We start from the raw sequence: 26,287 nt of genomic DNA on the forward strand, positions 1-26,287 counted from the left end.
GTGGTTCCAAACTTCTTCCACTTAAGAATGATGGAGGCCACTGTGTTCTTGGGGACCTTCAATGCTGCAAACATTTTTTGGTACACTTCCCCGGATCTGTGTCTAGACACAATCCTGTCTCGGAGCTCTATGGACAATTCCTTCAACTTCACGGCTTGGTTTTTGCGCTGACATGCACTGTCAACTGTGGGACCTTATATTGACAGGTGTGCGCCTTTCCAAAACATTTCCAATCAATTGAATTTACCACAAGTAGATGGAAACAGGATGCACCAGAGCTCAATTTCAAGTCTCATAGCAAAGGGTCTGAATATTTATGTAAATAAGGTTTCTGTTCTACATTTGCAAACATTTCTAAAAACCTGTTTTCGCAGTCATTGAGGGGAAAAAATTGTTTAATACATTTTTGAATAAGGCTGTAACGTAACAAAATGTGGAAAAAGTCAAGGGCTCAGAATGCATTCCAAATGCATTGTATACACACACACACACGTCATGCAATAAAAGTCTGGATAGACAGAACAGGAGAATAATGGGTGAGGGGAAAGTACTGATGTTATCAATGACCACCCTGATGAGTACTTGGCAAATTATCAAATGGGCGATGACAAAACAAAGTAGGAGACATTTCCTTTAAAGTAATCTAATCCAATTAACGGCAAATACACATTTTATTGTGTATTTTATTCAACTGTTCTGCCTTATTATTGGACCATGCTGGTCATTTATGAACATTTGAACATCTTGGCCATGTTCTGTTATAATCTCCACCCGGCACAGCCAGAAGAGGACTGGCCACCCCACATAGCCTGGTTCCTCTCTAGGTTTCTTCCTAGGTTTTGGCCTTTCTAGGGATAGCACACATACACAATCAAAAGTCTTTCTAGCCACCGTGCTTCTACACCTGCATTGCTTGCTGTTTGGGGTTTTAGGCTGGGTTTCTGTACAGCACTTTGAGATATCAGCTGATGTACGAAGGGCTATATAAATACATTTCATTTGATTTTGATTGCATGGCGTTTATGATTTGACGTGGTGAAAACTTAAAGGTCTAAAGGCTGAAACATTAAAGACCTAACGGACAACAAAAACTAAAAACGTGTTTAAGAAATAACGAATCATGTTTCGTTTTAAACCCCTTTAATTTTATCAGTGGGTAAAAGGCATCCAAATCTGTAGGCTCAGTGTCCGTGCCTATTTGAGATTGTGTTTATGTGCAGCTTGATAACTGAAGAAAATAATTTAAAATAAAGATAAAACAAATGTATATGTTCCTCCTGGTAATACAAACAAAAAAACTAAAATCATTGTTATCGTATACCATTTGAACAACAAATTGTTTTTATTAAGACACAAAAAAACTAAGTATGAGTTCATGCTTAAACTGCATTTTCCGAACGGTTCCAACATGGTCCTCATTTCCTTTTGCGTGGAATGAAATTGGCCAATGAAAGTCCAATGCACATGTGTTAAAAGAGAAATAGACATTGAAAAATTCTGCAGTTTCTGATAAAGTATTTACATTTTAGTCATTGAGCAGATGCTCTTATCCAGAGTGACTTAGAGGACCAATTAGGTTTAAGCGCCTTGCTCAAGGTCACCGATTTTTTTTTGTTTGTTTGTTTGTTCCTTAGTCGGCTCAGGGATTCAAAATCAGCAACCCTTCGGTTACTGGCCCAACACTTAACCGCTACGCTACCTGCCGCCCAGTATCTACTTAAGAAAACATTTCAAAGCAGTGAAGCGCAATAAAAGAAAGTAAGACAGCCCTGTCACTTCCACTCAATCTGTTGTGGTTAAGGTACACGTTGCTCACTGCATTAGCCCTTAATTACAAAACATGTCTATATCAAAATTTGTTTAGGATTTGATTAAGAAGTTAAACAATGGCATAGAAGAGTCGAGGCCGTCTATTCACCCAAAGACAATTACGATAAGACATGAGCAACTGCATTTTTGTTCATTTCTTTACTTAAAAGGAAATACGTACAAAGTAATAACGTTTAGAACAATTCTGCCATAGATTAAGAAACTTGCTATACATTGTTTTAATTTACACCATCTGAGCTGCCAAAAAGTATAAAATTATCAATATTCACAAAATGACTATACAGTAATCCTTAAATCAGTTGGTCAAGTATCCCGAAATTAAAAAAAAAAAAAATGTTCACCCAGTGTTCTAAAAAATAAAAACAAATATAATATTTATGAAGATGTCAACAATATTTAATATACTAAAGACTTACAGTAGTGCAACTACCTATTGTCCATTTAAAAAGAAATGTAGAAATAAATCTTTAAAAAGCAACATTTTTCAAATGTCTTTGAAAAGGACCACACCTGTGCAGATTATTGCCATGTTAAAAAATATAGCACAACAGTTTGAAAAGAAGGCACATGGGCCCTGGTAGTCTGAGCCAGATACCATGGTGTGTATTAGAGATGAAGTAAGGTACTGGACAAAAGGATCACAGCAGAGTCCCAGGGTTGAGCCGCAGGAGGGCTAGGTAGGGAGGCTGCAGGAAGGGTTTGTGGGATTAAAGTAGGTTCTGGTGGTGGTGCAGAAGAACATGGCGAGAGACACAGGAGATCAGAATGTTTCTGAGGTAGGAGTCACACAGACGTGGTGACTGTAGTGTTATTGACCTCGTTTTTGTTGGAATCCAGAGCTTTGGCAGCGTTCAGGTCGTTGCGGAGGTTCTCCACCGCTTTCTTCATAGTCTTTAACTCACCTGGGTGAGGAGTGGCTTGTCGCATCAGCCTTCCCTGTAGGGAGGAGACAGAGGAACAGTGAAGAGAAACAGAAAGACGGCCAGATTCTACAACAGGTATCTCATTATGCCGTGCATTACAGTGCATTTGGAAAGTATTCAGACCCCTTGATTTTTTCCACATTTTGTAAGGTTACAGCCTTATTCTAAAATGGATTACATAAAAATAAATCCTCAATCTACACACACACACACACACACACACACACACACACAATACCCCATAATGACAAAGTGAACACAGGTTTTTAGAAATGTTTGCAAATTTAATAAAAAATAATGCATCATATTGCCTTAATAGCAACATACAGTGCATTCGGAAAGTATTCAGACCCATCGAGTTGGGGGAACAAACCTTTAATTCATCGACACTTGCGCAACTGGGCCAGGGGAGCTTTAATTAGGTCAGGTGGAAATGTCCGACAGATCTCAACTCCATAAAAAGGAAGAAAACACCATCGCTAGATCTCGCTGCTTTCTCTTCCTTAACTTCATCTAATCCAGAAGTTCTGTGCGTACATTAATCCACGTAAATCCACCGAATCTGTTACCTTTCATCTGAACTATCTGTTGCGATCGGGAGAGTGGGCCATCAGTTATTGTTTATAGTCATGAGTGCAAGCTTCAAACCTATTGTGTAATGTGAATGGTCAATGATCACGGCCCTACGGATCATCACAGGCCAATTATGCCATCGATATATGGTTTCATATGTAATGAAATTACATGTACACATGAAGACACCTGAAAAGGGTGAAATATGAAACGTCATTGTTTGCTGAACTGATCAATTCTGATAAACTAATGGGGATTATAGATTGAATCACTATTATTCTTCTCATGATTATGATAAATAGTTAAGCTTAAATGACTCAAGGATGATTCATATTGACTTAATGAACTGGATTGCTGAATCCCCTAATTATGTTAATAATGAATGATTGTTATGTGTGATTATGGATTTGATTGGATACCTGTTATTCTGTTTCCTTTGTTATGTAGCACAGACTACTCAGTAAATATACCACTTTATGTTTAAAGGAATTCCTGCCTCAGGCTCATCCATTCCTCTGTCACCTGACCACCTGTTCACCTTTACTGTCAGTCATCCTACCTGTCCAGCTACACACACAGATTCCACTAATCTTTCGAGCCGAATGATGACTGAACCAAAGACCGGTGAAAAGGAAATGGAGGAGGAGAAGGAAGAATTGTCTCCACTGGAAGGAAGGAGAGAGGAGGAAAGAGCAGCTGAAGGAAAGGTCTTGGAACAAAGAAAAAAATCTAGGAGCTAAGCCTAAAGCAACAAAGGCTTCATCCTCAACCACCAGGAGCACCAGAAGAACCAGGCAAGCAACTTGGTTTTCTTAAGGATTATGTGGTTGAGTTTCCCACACCAAAGGGCAAACCCACCAGAGCTCAAATTGGGGATGGATCAACTGTACGTTTCAGCCATCAACCATCCCCTCTGTGCCAAGGACCGGAAACTGCTTTGGGACGGAAAAGGGGTCTACAGGAAGAACGACAGGCTGATGAACGATGTCACCTATTGGATGTGCAGGACCGTAGAGCTCTACAGGAACGGGAATTCATTGCCAAGGACCTGGCACAGCAGCCACGGTACTGTCAAGCAAGAAGGGAATTGGCCGGACGTCCAGCTCTAGGAAGAGTCTTGGTGATTCCAAACTTATTCCACTTAAGGATGAGGCCACTGATCTTGAGGAACTTCAATGCTGCAGAAATGTTTTGCCACCCTTCCCTAGATCTGTGCTTCGACACAATCCTGTATCTGAGCTCTACGGACAATTCCTTTGATTTCATGGCTTGGTTTTTTCTCTGACATGCACTGTCAACTGTGGGACCATATAGACAGGTGTGTTTCTTCCCAAATCATGTCCAATCAATTGAATTTACCACAGGTGGACTCTAATCAAGTTGTAGAAACATCTGAAGGATGATCAATGGAAACAGGTTGCACCTGAGCTCAATTTCGAGTCATGGCAAAGGGTCTGAATGGTTTTGATTTTAAATACATTTGCAAAAATTTCTGAAAACCTGTTTCTTTGTCATGATGGGGTAATATGTGTAGATTTGAGGATTTGTATTTATTTATTCATTTTTTAGAATAAGGCTGTAACGCAACAAAATGTGGAATAAGTCTAGCAGTCTGAGTACTTTCCGAAGGCACTATATATAATGTTATTTTTTGCCATCAATTTTTAGGGGCATGGACTCTACAAGGTGTCTAAAGCGTTCCACAGGGATGCTGCCCATGTTGACTATTGCTTCCCAAAGTTGTGTCAAGTTGGCTGGATGTCCTTTGGATGGCAGCCCATTCTTGATACACACGGGAAATTGTTGAGCGTGAATAACCCAGGAGCATTGCAGTTCTTGACACAAACCAGCGCGCCTGGCACCTACTACCGTACCCCGTTCAAAGCCCCTTAAATATTTTTGTCTTGACCTTTCACCCTCTGAATAGCACACATACACAATCAAAAGTCTCAAATCGTTATTTAACCTGTCTCCTCACCTTCAGCTACACTGATTTTAAGTGGATTTAACAAGTGACATCAATAAGGAATAATAGCCTGACCTGGTGAATCCAAATAAAAGCTGTCTTGGAAAGAGCAGCTGTTCTTAATGTTTTGTATACTCAGTGTACACTTGGACATAATTCAAAAGATCTAAAAGATGAAACGTAGTTTTCAACCAGTTAAGGGACTCGATGACTATAGCTTTATATTAGTTGAACATTAATTCAAGTGGCATCTCTTTCTTTGTTTAGTGATTGGCGCCCCGCCAGTTTTGACATTTCAAACGACCCGTGAGTGGTGACAGTTTTGAATTTTCAAACGACCCTTGTGACGTTTCAAACGACCTGTCTTTTCTACCCCATCGCCTCCTGTCATTCCCCTTCACACGCTCCTCTCCACACACACACACACTTCTCGTCCTTCCTCTCACCTTTTCATCATCCTCGTCATCGTCATCATCCAGGAAGTGGATGGCACTGATCCTCTTCATGGCCTTGTCGCCCCAGGTGTCATCCACCATGTCATTCACCAGGCTCTCCAGAGCACCACAGCGAGCAAGGTTGTCTGAGCCTAAAACAGGATACATTAGATATGTTGTGAAAGGAAATTAATAATTTACATCTTAAGGAATAATTTGCTTTTCAAAATTATTCTTAAATGCATGCATGAAAGGCCTGTGAAAACTACCACATACGGACAATGGTAGCCTTAATTCAACAGATTCAAATGTATACGTTTAGTATGACGAGAGTTTGTGCAGCTTGTGACACAATGCTCATAAATGAGAGCTTGGAACCGGGTAGATCAGTTTCAAATCCCAGTTTAGTCACAAGCTGAAAGCTAAACACCCCCCCAACTCAAGCTCACAGACTTGACCTTCAAAGTCTTAGATCCTCATCTGCTGCTCAGCAAATGAACAAAGGGTTACAGAAATGAACATAAACACTTAGTCCTCTCATTCCGAGAGAAATCAGGGATTACTAAAGGAGGATGGTCATAACAAGGAGCACACGCTGTAGTCATTCAATGAATCAAATCAGACATGACATATGGGTTCTGCAACCAGGTTGTGGAGTTTGAGATTTTATTTTTTATCCAATCAACAATTGGATCAGGCCTAGATTATTCCAGGACTCAGCTGAGTGAGCGAGCAAGCCTCTCCTTGCTTCACCTCACCCAGCAGGCTTTTAATGGCTGCAGGCCAGTCAGGAGTTAAGCCTCTTTAGCTATCCAATCCACTGGAGTAAAAAAAAAACACAAAAAACAGCAAAGGAGCAGGCCTGGCCCTCGGGTGGGGTCGGGAGGGGGTTAGAGCATATGCCCAGATCCAGAACAGTTACAGGTAGAGCTCAGTTACAGAGACTCTGGGTTGGCGCCCAGGCTGTGTCGCAGCCGGCCATGACCGGGAGGTCCGTGGGGTGACGCACAATTGGCCTAGCGTCGTCCGGGTTAGGGAGGGTTTTGCCTGTAGGGATATCCTTGTCTCATCGCGCACCAGCGACTCCTGTGGCGGGCCGGGCGCAGTACATGCCAACCAAGGTTGCCAGGTGCACTGTGTTTCCTCCGACACATTGGTGCGGCTGCATTACGGGTTGGAGGCGCGCTGTGTTAAGAAGCAGTGCGGCTTGGTTGGGTTGTGTTTCTGAGGACGCATGGCTTTCGACCTTCGTCTCTCCCGAGCCCGTACGGGAGTTGTAGCGATGAGACAAGATAGTAAATAGTAACAATTGGATACCACGAAATTTGGGAGAAAAAGCGCCACCAGAACCTACTTTAATCCCCCAAAAAGTATAACTTAATAATTAAATTGGATGTAATAAATGTATCACAAGTCACTTTAAACAATGACACTAATGTTTATATACCCTACATTACTCATCTCACATGTATATACTGTACTCTATACCATCTACTGCATCTTGCCTATGCCGCACGGCCATCGCTGATCCAGATATTTGGACCACACAGTAAACATATACTACTGGACCACACAGTACTGGACCACACAGTAAACATATACTACTGGACCACACAGTAAACATATACTACTGGACCACACAGTAAACATATACTAATGGACCACACAGTAAACATATACTACTGGACCACACAGGTAACATACACTACTGGACCACACAGTAAACATATACTACTGACCACACAGTACTGGACCACACAGTAAATATATACTACTGGACCACACAGTAAACATATACTACTGGACCAGTAAACATATACTACTGACCACAGTAAACATATATTACTGGACCACACAGTAAACGCATTAGGAGGTCTCCACACAGTAAGCCTGCATTAGGGAGGCTCCACACAGTAAGCCTGCATTAGGAGGCCACCACACAGTAAACCTGCATTAGAGGCCTCCCACACAGTAAACCTGCATTAGAGGCCTCCACACAGTAAACCTGCATTAGGAGGCCACCACACAGTAAACCTGCATTAGGAGGCTACCACACAGTAAACCTGCATTAGGAGGCCACCACACAGTAAACCTGCATTAGGAGGCCACCACACAGTAAACCTGCATTAGGAGGCCACCACACAGTAAACCTGCATTAGAGGCCACCACACAAACCTGGAGTAGAGGCCACTACACAGTAAACCTGCATAGGAGGCCACCACACAGTAAAACCTGCATTAGGAGGCCTCCACACAGTAAACCTGGGCATTAGAGGCCTCCACACAGTAAACCTGGCATTAGGAGGCCTACCACACAGTAAACCTGCATTAGGAGGCCACCACACAGTAAACCTGCATTAGGGAGGCCATCCACACAGTAAAGCCTCAAACAGGAGCCTGCATTAGAGGAGGCCTCCACACATTAAACCTGCATTAGGAGGCCACCACACAGTAAACCTGCATTAGGGAGGCCTCACACAGTAAGCCTGCATTAGGAGGCCTCCACACAGTAAACCTGCATTAGAGGCCTCCACACAGTAAACCTGCATTAGGAGGCCACCACACAGTAAACCTGGGCATTAGGAGGCCACCACACAGTAAATCCCAGGCATTAGGAGGCCACCACACAGTAAACCTGCATTAGGAGGCCTCCACACAGTAAACTCAAAGCATTAGGAGGCCTCCACACAGTAAACCTGCATTAGGAGGCTCCACACAGTAAACTCTGCATTAGGAGGCCACCACACAGTAAACCTGCATTAGGAGGCCTCCACACAGTAAGCCTGGGGATTAGAGGCCTCCACACATTAAACCTGCATTAGAGGCCACTCACACAGTAAACCTGCATTAGAGGCCTCCACACAGTAAGTTCTGCATTAGGAGGCCTCCACACAGTAAACCTGCATTAGAGGCTCTGACAGTAAACCTGCATTAGAGGCCACCACGCAGTAAACCTGCATTAGGAGGCCTCCATTGACAGTAAGCCTGCATTAGGAGGCTTACCACACAGTAAACCTGCATTAGGAGGCCTCCACACAGTAAGCCTGCATTAGGAGGCCACCACACAGTAAACCTGCATTAGGAGGCTCACCACACAGTAAGCCTGCATTAGGAGGCCACCACACAGTAAAGCCTGCATTAGGAGGCATCACACAGTAAGCCTGCATTAGGGAGGCATCACACAGTAAACCTGCATTAGAGGCATCACACAGTAAACCTGCATTAGAGGCATCACACAGTAAACCTGCATTAGGAGGCCTCCACACAGTAAACCTGCATTAGGAGGCATCACACAGTAAACCTGCATTAGGAGGCATCACACAGGAAACCTGGACATTAGAGGCCTCTACACAGTAAACCTGCATTAGAGGAGTAAGGAGGAGGAGCCTGTGTGACTGTCTCTCCAGGGGCTGTCTGAGAGGGAGGTGTGGAGGCTTGCTGAGGTCAGCGGGAGGCAGTCTAATGGTTCTCAGAGTGTCTCACTGTCCTCACGTCCTGACTGACCGCTCCCTGTGGCTGGCCAGCCACTGTAGGAACCACAACACCTCACATACAGGTAACCTACAACACCTCACATACAGGTAACCTACAACACCTCACATACAGGTAACTACAACACCTCACATACAGGTAAACTACAACACCTCACATACAGGTAAACTACAACACCTCACATACAGGTAACCTACAACACTCACATACAGGTAACTACAACACCTCACATACAGGTAACATACAACACCTCACATACAGGTAACCTGCCATACAACACTCACATACAGGTAACCTACAACACTCACATACAGGTAACATACAACACTCACATACAGGTAACATACAACACTCACATACAGGTAACATACAACACCTCACATACAGGTAACATACAACACCTCACATACAGGTAACCTACAACACCTCACATACAGGTACAAACACATACAGGTAACATACAACACCTCACATACAGGTAACCTACACAACACCTCACATACAGGTAACCTACAACACTACCTCACATACAGGTAACATACAACACCTCACATACAGGTAACCTACAACACCTCACATACAGGTAACCTACAACACAGGTAAACTACAACACCTCACATACAGGTAACCTACAACACCTCACATACAGGTAACCTACAACACCTCACATACAGGTAAACTACAACACCTCACATACAGGTAAACTACAACACCTCACATACAGGTAAACTACAACACCTCACATACAGGTAACTACAACACCTCACATACAGGTAACTACAACACCTCACACAGGTAACCTACAACACCTCACATACAGGTAACCTACAACACCTCACATACAGGTAACCTACAACACCTCACATACAGGTAACATACAGGTAACAACACACCTCACATACAGGTAACCTACAACACCTCACCTCACATACAGGTAACCTACAACACCTCACATACAGGTAACCTACAACACCTCACATACAGGTAACCTACAACACCTCACATACAGGTACACAGGTAACATACAACACCTCACATACAGGTAACCTACAACACCTCACATACAGGTAACCTACAACACCTCACATACAGGTAACCATACAACACCTCACATACAGGTAACCTACAACACCTCACATACAGGTAAACTACAACACCTCACATACAGGTAACTACAACACCTCACATACAGGTAAACTACAACACCTCACATACAGGTAACCAACAACACCTCACATACAGGTAACCTACAACACCTCACATACAGGTCACATACAACACCTCACATACAGGTAAACTACAACAACACCTCACATACAGGTAACCTACAACACTCACATACAGGTACAACACCTCACATACAGGTAACCTACAACACCTCACATACAGGTAACCTACAACACCTCACATACAGGTAACATACAACACCTCACATACAGGTAACCTACAACACCTCACATACAGGTAACCTACAACACCTCACATACAGGTAACCTACAACACCTCACATACAGGTAACTACAACACCTCACATACAGGTAACCTACAACACCTCACATACAGGTAAACTACAACACTCACATACAGGTAACCTACAACACCTCACATACAGGTACAACACCTCACAACAGGTAACTACAACACCTCACATACAGGTAAACTACAACACCTCACAAACAGGTAACCTACAACACCTCACATACAGGTAAACTACAACACCTCACATACAGGTACAAACCTACAACACCTCACATACAGGTAACCTACAACACTCACATACAGGTAACCTACAACACCTCACACAGGTAACCTACAGGTAACCTACAACACCTCACATACAGGTAACCTACAACACCTCACATACAGGTAACCTACAACACCTCACATACAGGTAACCTCAACACACATACAGGTAACCTACAACACCTCACATACAGGTAACCTACAACACCTCACATACAGGTAACCTACAACACCTCACATACAGGTAACCTACAACACCTCACATACAGGTAACATACAACACCTCACATACAGGTAACATACAACACCTCACATACAGGTAACCTACAACACCTCACATACAGGTAACCTACAACACCTCACATACAGGTAACCTACAACACCTCACATACAGGTAACCTACAACACCTCACACAGGTAACCTACAACACCTCACATACAGGTAACCTACAACACCTCACATACAGGTAACTACAAACACCTCACATACAACACCTCACATACAGGTAACCTACAACACCTCACATACAGGTAACCTACAACACACATACTCACATACAGGTAACCTACAACACCTCACATACAGGTAACCTACAACACCTCACATACAGGTAACCTACAACACCTCACATACAGGTAACTACAACACCTCACATACAGGTAAACTACAACACCTCACATACAGGTAACCTACAACACCTCACATACAGGTAACCTACAATCATACCATACAGGTAACATACAACACCTCACATACAGGTAACATACAACACCTCACATACAGGTAACCTACAACACCTCACATACAGGTAACCTACAACACCTCATACAGGTAACTACAACACCTCACATACAGGTAACTACAACACCTCACATACAGGTAACCTACAACACCTCACATACAGGTAACCTACAACACCTCACATACAGGTAACCTACAACACCTCACATACAGGTAACCTACAACACCTCACATACAGGTAACCTACAACACCTCACATACAGGTAACCTACAACACCTCACAACAGGTACAACATACAACAGGTAACCTACAACATACAGGTAACCTACAACACCTCACATACAGGTAACCTACAACACCTCACATACAGGTAACCTACAACACCTACAGGTAACCTACAACACACCTCACATACAGGTAACCTACAACACCTCACATACAGGTAACCTACAACACCTCACATACAGGTAACCTACAACACCTCACATACAGGTAACCTACAACACCTCACATACAGGTAACCTACAACACCTCACATACAACACCTCACATACAGGTAAACTACAACACCTCACATACAGGTAACCTACAACACCTCACATACAGGTAACCTACAACACCTCACATACAGGTAACCTACAACACCTCACATACAGGTAACCTACAACACCTCACATACAGGTAACCTACAACACCTCACATACAGGTAACCTACAACACCTCACATACAGGTAACCTCACATACAGGTAAACTACAACACCTCACATACAGGTAACATACAACACCTCACATACAGGTAACCTACAACACCTCACATACAGGTAACCTACAACACCTCACATAACAGGTAACCTCACATACAGGTAAACACCTCACATACAGGTAACCTACAACACCTCACATACAGGTAACCTACAACACCTCACATACAGGTAACCTACAACACCTCACATACAGGTAACCTACAACACCTCACATACAGGTAACACTACAACACCTCACATACAGGTAACCTACAACACCTCACATACAGGTAACCTACAACACCTCACATACAGGTAACCTACAACACCTCACATACAGGTAACCTACAACACCTCACATACAGGTAACCTACAACACCTCACATACAGGTAACCTACAACACCTCACATACAGGTAAACTACAACACCTCACATACAGGTAACCTACAACAACACCAGGTCACATACAGGTAACCTACAACACCTCACATACAGGTAACCTACAACACCTCACATACAGGTAAACTACAACACCTCACATACAGGTAACCTACAACACCTCACATACAGGTAACCTACAACACCTCACATACAGGTAAACTACAACACCTCACATACATACAACACCTCACATACAGGTAAACTACAACAACACATACAGGTAAACTACAACACCTCACATACAGGTAACCTACAACACCTCACATACAGGTAACCTACAACACCTCACATACAGGTAACCTACAACACCTCACATACAGGTAACCTACAACACCTCACATACAGGTAACCTACAACACCTCACATACAGGTAACCTACAACACCTCACATACAGGTAACCTACAACACCTCACATACAGGTAAACTACAACACCTCACATACAGGTAACCTACAACACCTCACATACAGGTAACCTACAACACCTCACAACACCTCAACACCTCACATACAGGTAACCTACAACACCTCACATACAGGTAACACTACAACACCTCACATACAGGTAACTACAACACCTCACATACAGGTAACCTACAACACCTCACATACAGGTAAACTACAACACCTCACATACAGGTAACCTACAACACCTCACATACAGGTAAACCTACAACACCTCACATACAGGTAACCTACAACACCTCACATACAGGTAACCTACAACACCTCACATACAGGTAACCTACAACACCTCACATACAGGTAAACTACAACACCTCACATACAGGTAAACTACAACACCTCACATACAGGTAACCTACAACACCTCACATACAGGTAACCTACAACACCTCACATACAGGTAAACTACAAACCTACAACACCTCACATACAGGTAACTACAACACCTCACATACAGGTAACCTACAACACCTCACATACAGGTAACCTACAACACCTCACATACAGGTAACCTACAACACCTCACATACAGGTAACCTACAACACCTCACATACAGGTAACCTACAACACCTCACATACAGGTAACCTACAACACCTCACATACAGGTAACCTACAACACCTCACATACAGGTAACACCTCACATACAACACCTCACATACAGGTAACCTACAACACCTCACATACAGGTAAACTACAACACCTCACATACAGGTAAACTACAACACCTCACATACAGGTAACCTACAACACCTCACATACACATACAGGTAACCTACAACACCTCACATACAGGTAAACTACAACACCTCACATACAGGTAACCTACAACACCTCACATACAGGTAAACCTACAACACCTCACATACAGGTAACATACAACACCTCACATACAGGTAACCTACAACACCTCACATACAGGTAACCTACAACACCTCAACACCTCACATACAGGTAACCTACAACACCTCACATACAGGTAACCTACAACACCTCACATACAGGTAACCTACAACACCTCACATACAGGTAACCTACAACACCTCACATACAGGTAACCTACAACACCTCACATACAGGTAACCTACAACACCTCACATACAGGTAACCTACAACACCTCACATACAGGTAACCTACAACACCTCACATACAGGTAACCTACAACACCTCACATACAGGTAAACTACAACACCTCACATACAGGTAACCTACAACACCTCACATACAGGTAACCTACAACACCTCACATACAGGTAACCTACAACACCTCACATACAGGTAACCTACAACACCTCACATACAGGTAACCTACAACACCTCACATACAGGGTAACACATACAACACCTCACATACAGGTAACCTACAACACCTCACATACAGGTAACCTACAACACCTCACATACAGGTAACCTACAACACCTCACATACAGGTAACCTACAACACCTCACATACAGGTAACTACAACACCTCACATACAGGTAACCTACAACACCTCACATACAGGTAACCTACAACACCTCACATACAGGTAACCTACAACACCTCACATACAGGTAACCTACAACACACATACAGGTAACCTACAACACCTCACATACAGGTAACCTACAACACCTCACATACAGGTAACCTACAACACCTCACATACAGGTAACCTACAACACCTCACATACAGGTAACCTACAACACCTCACATACAGGTAACCTACAAACACCTAAACTACAACACCTCACATACAGGTAACCTACAACACCTCACATACAGGTAACCTACAACACCTCACATACAGGTAACCTACAACACCTCACATACAGGTAACACTACAACACCTCACATACAGGTAACCTACAACACCTCACATACAGGTAACCTACAACACCTCACATACAGGTAACCTACAACACCTCACATACAGGTAACCTACAACACCTCACATACAGGTAAACTACAACACCTCACATACAGGTAACTACAACACCTCACATACAGGTAAACTACAACACCTCACATACAGGTAAACAACTACAACACCTCACATACAGGTAACATACAACACCTCACATACTACAACACATACAGGTAACATACAACACCTCACATACAGGTAACCTACAACACCTCACATACAGGTAACCTACAACACCTCACATACAGGTAACCTACAACACCTCACATACAGGTAACCTACAACACCTCACATACAGGTAACCTACAACACCTCACATACAGGTAACCTACAACACCTCACATACAGGTAACCTACAACACCTCACATACAGGTAAACTACAACACCTCACATACAGGTAAACTACAACACCTCACATACAGGTAACCTACAACACCTCACATACAGGTAAACTACAACACCTCACATACAGGTAACCTACAACACCTCACATACAGGTAACCTCACATACAACACCTCACATACAGGTAACCTACAACACCTCACATACAGGTAACCTACAACACCTCACATACAGGTAACCTACAACACCTCACATACAGGTAACCTACAACACCTCACATACAGGTAACCTACAACACCTCACATACAGGTAACCTCACAACACCTCACATACAGGTAACCTACAACACCTCACATACAGGTAAACTACAACACCTCACATACAGGTAACCTACAACACCTCACATACAGGTAACCTACAACACCTCACATACAGGTAACCTACAACACCTCACATACAGGTAACTACAACACCTCACATACAGGTAACCTACAACACCTCACATACAGGTAACCTACAACACCTCACATACAGGTAACCTACAACACCTCACATACAGGTAACCTACAACAACACTCACATACAGGTAACCTACAACACCTCACATACAGGTAACCTACAACACCTCACATACAGGTAACCTACAACACCTCACATACAGGTAAACTACAACACCTCACATACAGGTAAACTACAACACCTCACATACAGGTAACCTACAACACCTCACATACAGGTAAACCTACAACACCTCACATACAGGTAACCTACAACACCTCACATACAGGTAACCTACAACACCTCACATACAGGTAACCTACAACACCTCACATACAGGTAACCTACAACACCTCACATACAGGTAACCTACAACACCTCACATACAGGTAACCTACAACACCTCACATACAGGTAAACATACAACACCTCACATACAGGTAACCTACAACACCTCACATACAGGTAACCTACAACACCTCACATACAGGTAAACTACAACACCTCACATACAGGTAAACTACAACACCTCACATACAGGTAAACTACAACACCTCACATACAGGTAACCTACAACACCTCACATACAGGTAACCTACAACACCTCACATACAGGTAACCTACAACACCTCACATACAGGTAACCTACAACACCTCACATACAGGTAACCTACAACACCTCACATACAGGTAACTACAACACCTCACATACAGGTAACCTACAACACCTCACATACAGGTAAACTACAACACCTCACATACAGGTAACACCTCACATACAACACCTCACATACAGGTAACCTACAACACCTCACATACAGGTAAACTACAACACCTCACATACAGGTAACCTACAACACCTCACATACAGGTAACCTACAACACCTCACATACAGGTAACCTACAACACCTCACATACAGGTAACCTACAACACCTCACATACAGGTAAACCAACACCTCACATACAGGTAACCTACAACACCTCACATACAGGTAACCTACAACACCTCACATACAGGTAACCTACAACACCTCACATACAGGTAACTACAACACCTCACATACAGGTAACCTACAACACCTCACATACAGGTAACCTACAACACCTCACATACAGGTAAACTACAACACCTCACATACAGGTAAACTACAACACCTCACATACAGGTAACCTACAACACCTCACATACAGGTAACCTACAACACCTCACATACAGGTAACCTACAACACCTCACACAGGTAACCTACAACACCTCACATACAGGTAACCTACAACACCTCACATACAGGTAACCTACAACACCTCACATACAGGTAAACTACAACACCTCACATACAGGTAAACTACAACACCTCACATACAGGTAACCTACAACACCTCACATACAGGTAACCTACAACACCTCACATACAGGTAACCTACAACACCTCACATACAGGTAAACTACAACACCTCACATACAGGTAACCTACAACACCTCACATACAGGTAACCTACAACACCTCACATACAGGTAAACTACAACACCTCACATACAGGTAACCTACAACACCTCACATACAGGTAAACTACAACACCTCACATACAGGTAACCTACAACACCTCACATACAGGTAACCTACAACACCTCACATACAGGTAACCTACAACACCTCACATACAGGTAACCTACAACACCTCACATACAGGTAACCTACAACACCTCACATACAGGTAACCTACAACACCTCACATACAGGTAACCTACAACACCTCACATACAGGGTACAAACCTACAGGTAACCTACAACACCTCACATACAGGTAACCTACAACACCTCACATACAGGTAAACTACAACACCTCACATACAGGTAACCTACAACACCTCACATACAGGTAACCTACAACACCTCACATACAGGTAACCTACAACACCTCACATACAGGTAACCTACAACACCTCACATACAGGTAAATACAACACCTCACATACAGGTAACCTACAACACCTCACATACAGGTAACCTACAACACCTCACATACAGGTAAACTACAACACCTCACATACAGGTAACCTACAACACCTCACATACAGGTAACCTACAACACCTCACATACAGGTAACCTACAACACCTCACATACAGGTAACCTACAACACCTCACATACAGGTAACCTACAACACCTCACATACAGGTAAACTACAACACCTCACATACAGGTAACCTACAACACCTCACATACAGGTACAGGTAACCTACAACACCTCACATACAGGTAACCTACAACACCTCACATACAGGTAAACCTACAACACCTCACATACAGGTAACTACAACACCTCACATACAGGTAACCTACAACACCTCACATACAGGTAACTACAACACCACATACAGGTAACCTACAACACCTCACATACAGGTAACCTACAACACCTCACATACAGGTAACCTACAACACCTCACATACAGGTAACCTACAACACCTCACATACAGGTAACCTACAACACCTCACATACAGGTAACCTACAACACCTCACATACAGGTAACCTACAACACCTCACATACAGGTAACTACAACACCTCACATACAGGTAACTACAACACCTCACATACAGGTAAACTACAACACCTCACATACAGGTAACCTACAACACCTCACATACAGGTAACCTACAACACCTCACATACAGGTAACTACAACACCTCACATACAGGTAAACTACAACACCTCACATACAGGTAACCTACAACACCTCACATACAGGTAAACTACAACACCTCACACAGGTAAACAACACCTCACATACAGGTAACCTACAACACCTCACATACAGGTAAACCTACAACACCTCACATACAGGTAACCTACAACACCTCACATACAGGTAACCTACAACACCTCACATACAGGTAACCTACAACACCTCACATACAGGTAACCTACAACACCTCACATACAGGTAAACTACAACACCTCACATACAGGTAACCTACAACACCTCACATACAGGTAACCTACAACACCTCACATACAGGTAACCTACAACACCTCACATACAGGTAACCTACAACACCTCACATACAGGTAACCTACAACACCTCACATACAGGTAACCTACAACACCTCACATACAGGTAACCTACAACACCTCACATACAGGTAACCTACAACACCTCACATACAGGTAACCTACAACACCTCACATACAGGTAAACCTACAACACCTCACATACAGGTAACCTACAACACCTCACATACAGGTAACCTACAACACCTCACATACAGGTAACCTACAACACCTCACATACAGGTAACCTACAACACCTCACATACAGGTAACTACAACACCTCACATACAGGTAACATACAACACCTCACATACAGGTAAACTACAACACCTCACATACAGGTAATACAACACCTCACATACAGGTAACCTACAACACCTCACATACAGGTAACAGGTAACTACAACACCTCACATACAGGTAAACTACAACACCTCACATACAGGTAAACTACAACACCTCACATACAGGTAACCTACAACACCTCACATACAGGTAACCTACAACACCTCACATACAGGTAACCTACAACACCTCACATACAGGTAACCTACAACACCTCACATACAGGTAACCTACAACACCTCACATACAGGTAACCTACAACACCTCACATACAGGTAACATACAACACCTCACATACAGGTAACCTACAACACCTCACATACAGGTAACCTACAACACCTCACATACAGGTAACCTACAACACCTCACATACAGGTAACCTACAACACTCACATACAGGTAACCTACAACACCTCACATACAGGTAACCTACAACACCTCACATACAGGTAACCTACAACACCTCACATACAGGTAACTACAACACCTCACATACAGGTAACCTACAACACCTCACATACAGGTAACCTACAACACCTCACATACAGGTAACCTACAACACCTCACATACAGGTAAACTACAACACCTCACATACAGGTAACCTACAACACCTCACATACAGGTAAACTACAACACCTCACATACAGGTAAACTACAACACCTCACATACAGGTAACCTACAACACCTCACATACAGGTAACTACAACACCTCACATACAGGTAACCTACAACACCTCACATACAGGTAACCTACAACACCTCACATACAGGTAACCTACAACACCTCACATACAGGTAACCTACAACACCTCACATACAGGTAAACTACAACACCTCACATACAGGTAAACTACAACACCTCACATACAGGTAAACTACAACACCTCACATACAGGTAAACTACAACACCTCACATACCTCACATACAGGTAACCTACAACACCTCACATACAGGTAACCTACAACACCTCACATACAGGTAACCTACAACACCTCACATACAGGTAAACTACAACACCTCACATACAGGTAACCTACAACACCTCACATACAGGTAACCTACAACACCTCACATACAGGTAACCTACAACACCTCACATACAGGTAAACTACAACACCTCACATACAGGTAACATACAACACCTCACATACAGGTAAACTACAACACCTCACATACAGGTAAACTACAACACCTCACATACAGGTAACCTACAACACCTCACATACAGGTAACCTACAACACCTCACATACAGGTAACCTACAACACCTCACATACAGGTAACTACAACACCTCACATACAGGTAACCTACAACACCTCACATACAGGTAAACTACAACACCTCACATACAGGTAACCTACAACACCTCACATACAGGTAACCTACAACACCTCACATACAGGTAACTACAACACCTCACATACAGGTAACCTACAACACCTCACATACAGGTAACCTACAACACCTCACATACAGGTAACCTACAACACCTCACATACAGGTAACCTACAACACCTCACATACAGGTAACCTACAACACCTCACATACAGGTAACCTACAACACCTCACATACAGGTAACCTACAACACCTACAACACATACAGGTAACCTACAACACCTCACATACAGGTAACCTACAACACCTCACATACAGGTAACCTACAACACCTCACATACAGGTAACCTACAACACCTCACATACAGGTAACCTACAACACCTCACATACAGGTAACATACAACACCTCACATACAGGTAACCTACAACACCTCACATACAGGTAACTACAACACCTCACATACAGGTAACCTACAACACCTCACATACAGGTAACCTACAACACCTCACATACAGGTAAAACAACAACACCTCACATACAGGTAACTACAACACCTCACATACAGGTAAACTACAACACCTCACATACAGGTAACCTACAACACCTCACATACAGGTAAACCTACAACACCTCACATACAGGTAACATACAACACCTCACATACAGGTAACCTACAACACCTCACATACAGGTAAACTACAACACCTCACATACAGGTAACCTACAACACCTCACATACAGGTAACCTACAACACCTCACATACAGGTAACTACAACACCTCACATACAGGTAACCTACAACACCTCACATACAGGTAACCTACAACACCTCACATACAGGTAACCTACAACACCTCACATACAGGTAACCTACAACACCTCACATACAGGTAACCTACAACACCTCACATACAGGTAACCTACAACAACATACAGGTAACATACAACACCTCACATACAGGTAAACTACAACACCTCACATACAGGTAACCTACAACACCTCACATACAGGTAAACTACAACACCTCACATACAGGTAACCTACAACACCTCACATACAGGTAACCTACAACACCTCACATACAGGTAACTACAACACCTCACATACAGGTAACCTACAACACCTCACATACAGGTAACCTACAACACCTCACATACAGGTAACCTACAACACCTCACATACAGGTAACCTACAACACCTCACATACAGGTAACCTACAACACCTCACATACAGGTAACCTACAACACCTCACATACAGGTAACCTACAACACCTCACATACAGGTAACCTACAACACCTCACATACAGGTAACCTACAACACCTCACATACAGGTAAACCTACAACACCTCACATACAGGTAACTACAACACCTCACATACAGGTAACCTACAACACCTCACATACAGGTAACCTACAACACCTCACATACAGGTAACCTACAACACCTCACATACAGGTAACCTACAACACCTCACATACAGGTAACCTACAACACCTCACATACAGGTAAACTACAACCTCACATACAGGTAACCTACAACACCTCACATACAGGTAACCTACAACACCTCACATACAGGTAAACTACAACACCTCACATACAGGTAACCTACAACACCTCACATACAGGTAACCTACAACACCTCACATACAGGTAACCTACAACACCTCACATACAGGTAACTACAACACCTCACATACAGGTAACCTACAACACCTCACATACAGGTAAACTACAACACCTCACATACAGGTAACTACAACACCTCACATACAGGTAACCTACAACACCTCACATACAGGTAACCTACAACACCTCACATACAGGTAACCTACAACACCTCACATACAGGTAACCTACAACACCTCACATACAGGTAAACTACAACACCTCACATACAGGTAAACTACAACACCTCACATACAGGTAACCTACAACACCTCACATACAGGTAACCTACAACACCTCACATACAGGTAAACTACAACACCTCACATACAGGTAAACTACAACACCTCACATACAGGTAACTACAACACCTCACATACAGGTAACACATACAACACCTCACATACAGGTAACCTACAACACCTCACATACAGGTAACTACAACACCTCACATACAGGTAACCTACAACACCTCACATACAGGTAAACTACAACACCTCACATACAGGTAACCTACAACACCTCACATACAGGTAACCTACAACACCTCACATACAGGTAACCTACAACACCTCACATACAGGTAACCTACAACACCTCACATACAGGTAACCTACAACACCTCACATACAGGTAAACTACAACAACACCTCACATACAGGTAACCTACAACACCTCACATACAGGTAACCTACAACACCTCACATACAGGTAACTACAACACCTCACATACAGGTAACTACAACACCTCACATACAGGTAACCTACAACACCTCACATACAGGTAAACTACAACACCTCACATACAGGTAAACTACAACACCTCACATACAGGTAACCTACAACACCTCACATACAGGTACAAACCTCACATACAACACACCTCACATACAGGTAACCTACAACACCTCACATACAGGTAAACTACAACACCTCACATACAGGTAAACTACAACACCTCACATACAGGTAACCTACAACACCTCACATACAGGTAACCTACAACACCTCACATACAGGTAAACTACAACACCTCACATACAGGTAAACTACAACACACACTACAACACACATACAGGTAAACTACAACACCTCACATACAGGTAACACTACAACACCTCACATACAGGTAAACTACAACACCTCACATACAGGTAACCTACAACACCTCACATACAGGTAACCTACAACACCTCACATACAGGTAAACTACAACACCTCACATACAGGTAAACTACAACACCTCACATACAGGTAACCTACAACACCTCACATACAGGTAACCTACAACACCTCACATACAGGTAACCTACAACACCTCACATACAGGTAACCTACAACACCTCACATACAGGTAACCTACAACACCTCACATACAGGTAAACTACAACACCTCACATACAGGTAACCTACAAACACCTCACATACAGGTAACCTACAACACCTCACATACAGGTAACCTACAACACCTCACATACAGGTAACCTACAACACCTCACATACAGGTAACCTACAACACCTCACATACAGGTAACCTACAACACCTCACATACAGGTAAACTACAACACCTCACATACAGGTAACCTACAACACCTCACATACAGGTAAACTACAACACCTCACATACAACACCTCACATACAGGTAAACTACAACACCTCACATACAGGTAAACTACAACACCTCACATACAGGTAAACTACAACACCTCACATACAGGTAAACTACAACACCTCACATACAGGTAAACTACAACACCTCACATACAGGTAAACTACAACACCTCACATACAGGTAACCTACAACACCTCACATACAGGTACAACACCTCACATACAACACCTCACATACAGGTAACCTACAACACCTCACATACAGGTAAACTACAACACCTCACATACAGGTAACCTACAACACCTCACATACAGGTAACCTACAACACCTCACATACAGGTACAACAACATACAACACCTCACATACAGGTAACCTACAACACCTCACAGGTAACCTACAACACCTCACATACAGGTAACCTACAACACCTCACATACAGGTAACTACAACACCTCACATACAGGTAACCTACAACACCTCACATACAGGTAAACTACAACACCTCACATACAGGTAACCTACAACACCTCACATACAGGTAACCTACAACACCTCACATACAGGTAACCTACAACACCTCACATACAGGTAACCTACAACACCTCACATACAGGTACACCTACAACACCTCACATACAGGTAACCTACAACACCTCACATACAGGTAAACTACAACACCTCACATACAGGTAAACTACAACACCTCACATACAGGTAAACTACAACACCTCACATACAGGTAACCTACAACACCTCACATACAGGTACAAAACATACAACACCTCACATACAGGTAAACATACAACACCTCACATACAGGTAAACTACAACACCTCACATACAGGTAACCTACAACACCTCACATACAGGTAAACTACAACACCTCACATACAGGTAAACTACAACACCTCACATACAGGTAACCTACAACACCTCACATACAGGTAACCTACAACAACACCTCACATACAGGTAACCTACAACACCTCACATACAGGTAACCAACAACACCTCACATACAGGTAACCTACAACACCTCACATACAGGTAACATACAACACCTCACATACAGGTAACCTACAACACCTCACATACAGGTAACCTACAACACCTCACATACAGGTAACCTACAACACCTCACATACTAACCTACAACACCTCACATACAGGTAAACACAACACCTCACATACAGGTAACCTACAACACCTCACATACAGGTAAACTACAAACCTCACATACAGGTAACCTACAACACCCTCACATACAGGTAAACTACAAACCTCACAACAGGTAACCTACAACACCACATACAGGTAACCTACAACACCTCACATACAGGTAACATACAGGTAAACAACACCTCACATACAGGTAAACTACAACACCTCACATACAGGTAACATACAAACACCTCACATACAGGTAAACTACAACACCTCACATACAGGTAACCTACAACACCTCACATACAGGTAACCTACAACACCTCACATACAGGTAACCTACAACACCTCACATACAGGTAACCTACAACACTGCCAGGTAAACTACAACACCTCACATACAGGTAACCTACAACACCTCACATACAGGTAAAATACAACACCTCACATACAGGTAACCTACAACACTCACATACAGGTAAACTACAACACCTCACATACAGGTAACCTAATAACACCACATACAGGTAACCATAACACCTCACATACAGGTAACCTACAACACCTCACATACAGGTAACCTACAACACCTCACACAGGTAAACTACATAACACCTCACATACAGGTAACCCATAACACCTCACATACAGGTAACTACAACACCTCACATACAGATTGACCTACAAACACCTCACATACAGATTGACCTACTGACACCTCACATGCAGATTGACCTACAACACCTCACATGCAGATGACCTACAACACCTCACATGCAGATGACCTACAACACCTCACATACAGATTGACCTACAACACCTCACATGCAGATTGACCTCTGACACCTCACATACAGATTGACCTACAACACCTCACATGCAGATGACCTACAACACCTCACATACAGATGACCTACGACACCTCACATGCAGATTGACCTACGACACCTCACATGCAGATGACCTACAGACACCTCACATCA

The 26,287-nt window shown here is 42.9% G+C and overlaps 1 protein-coding gene across 2 annotated transcripts in view; it reads right to left on the bottom strand.

Moving 5' to 3' along the window:
- Positions 1 to 1,123: 1,123 nt before the first annotated feature.
- Positions 1,124 to 26,287, bottom strand: part of lrrc1 (leucine rich repeat containing 1) — a 66,116-nt gene continuing 40,952 nt past the window's right edge. For both annotated transcript variants that reach the window (XM_024388310.2, XM_024388309.2), the window contains exons 13-14: positions 5,739 to 5,878; positions 1,124 to 2,766 (exon numbers count right to left, since the gene is read on the bottom strand). In XM_024388310.2, the coding sequence (XP_024244078.1) occupies positions 2,614 to 2,766; positions 5,739 to 5,878 (293 nt within the window). In that variant the 3' untranslated portion in view covers positions 1,124 to 2,613. The remainder of the gene's footprint in view (positions 2,767 to 5,738; positions 5,879 to 26,287) is intronic.

This window comes from Oncorhynchus tshawytscha, linkage group LG25, assembly GCF_018296145.1.
Source record: "Oncorhynchus tshawytscha isolate Ot180627B linkage group LG25, Otsh_v2.0, whole genome shotgun sequence".
Taxonomy (NCBI): domain Eukaryota; kingdom Metazoa; phylum Chordata; class Actinopteri; order Salmoniformes; family Salmonidae; genus Oncorhynchus; species Oncorhynchus tshawytscha.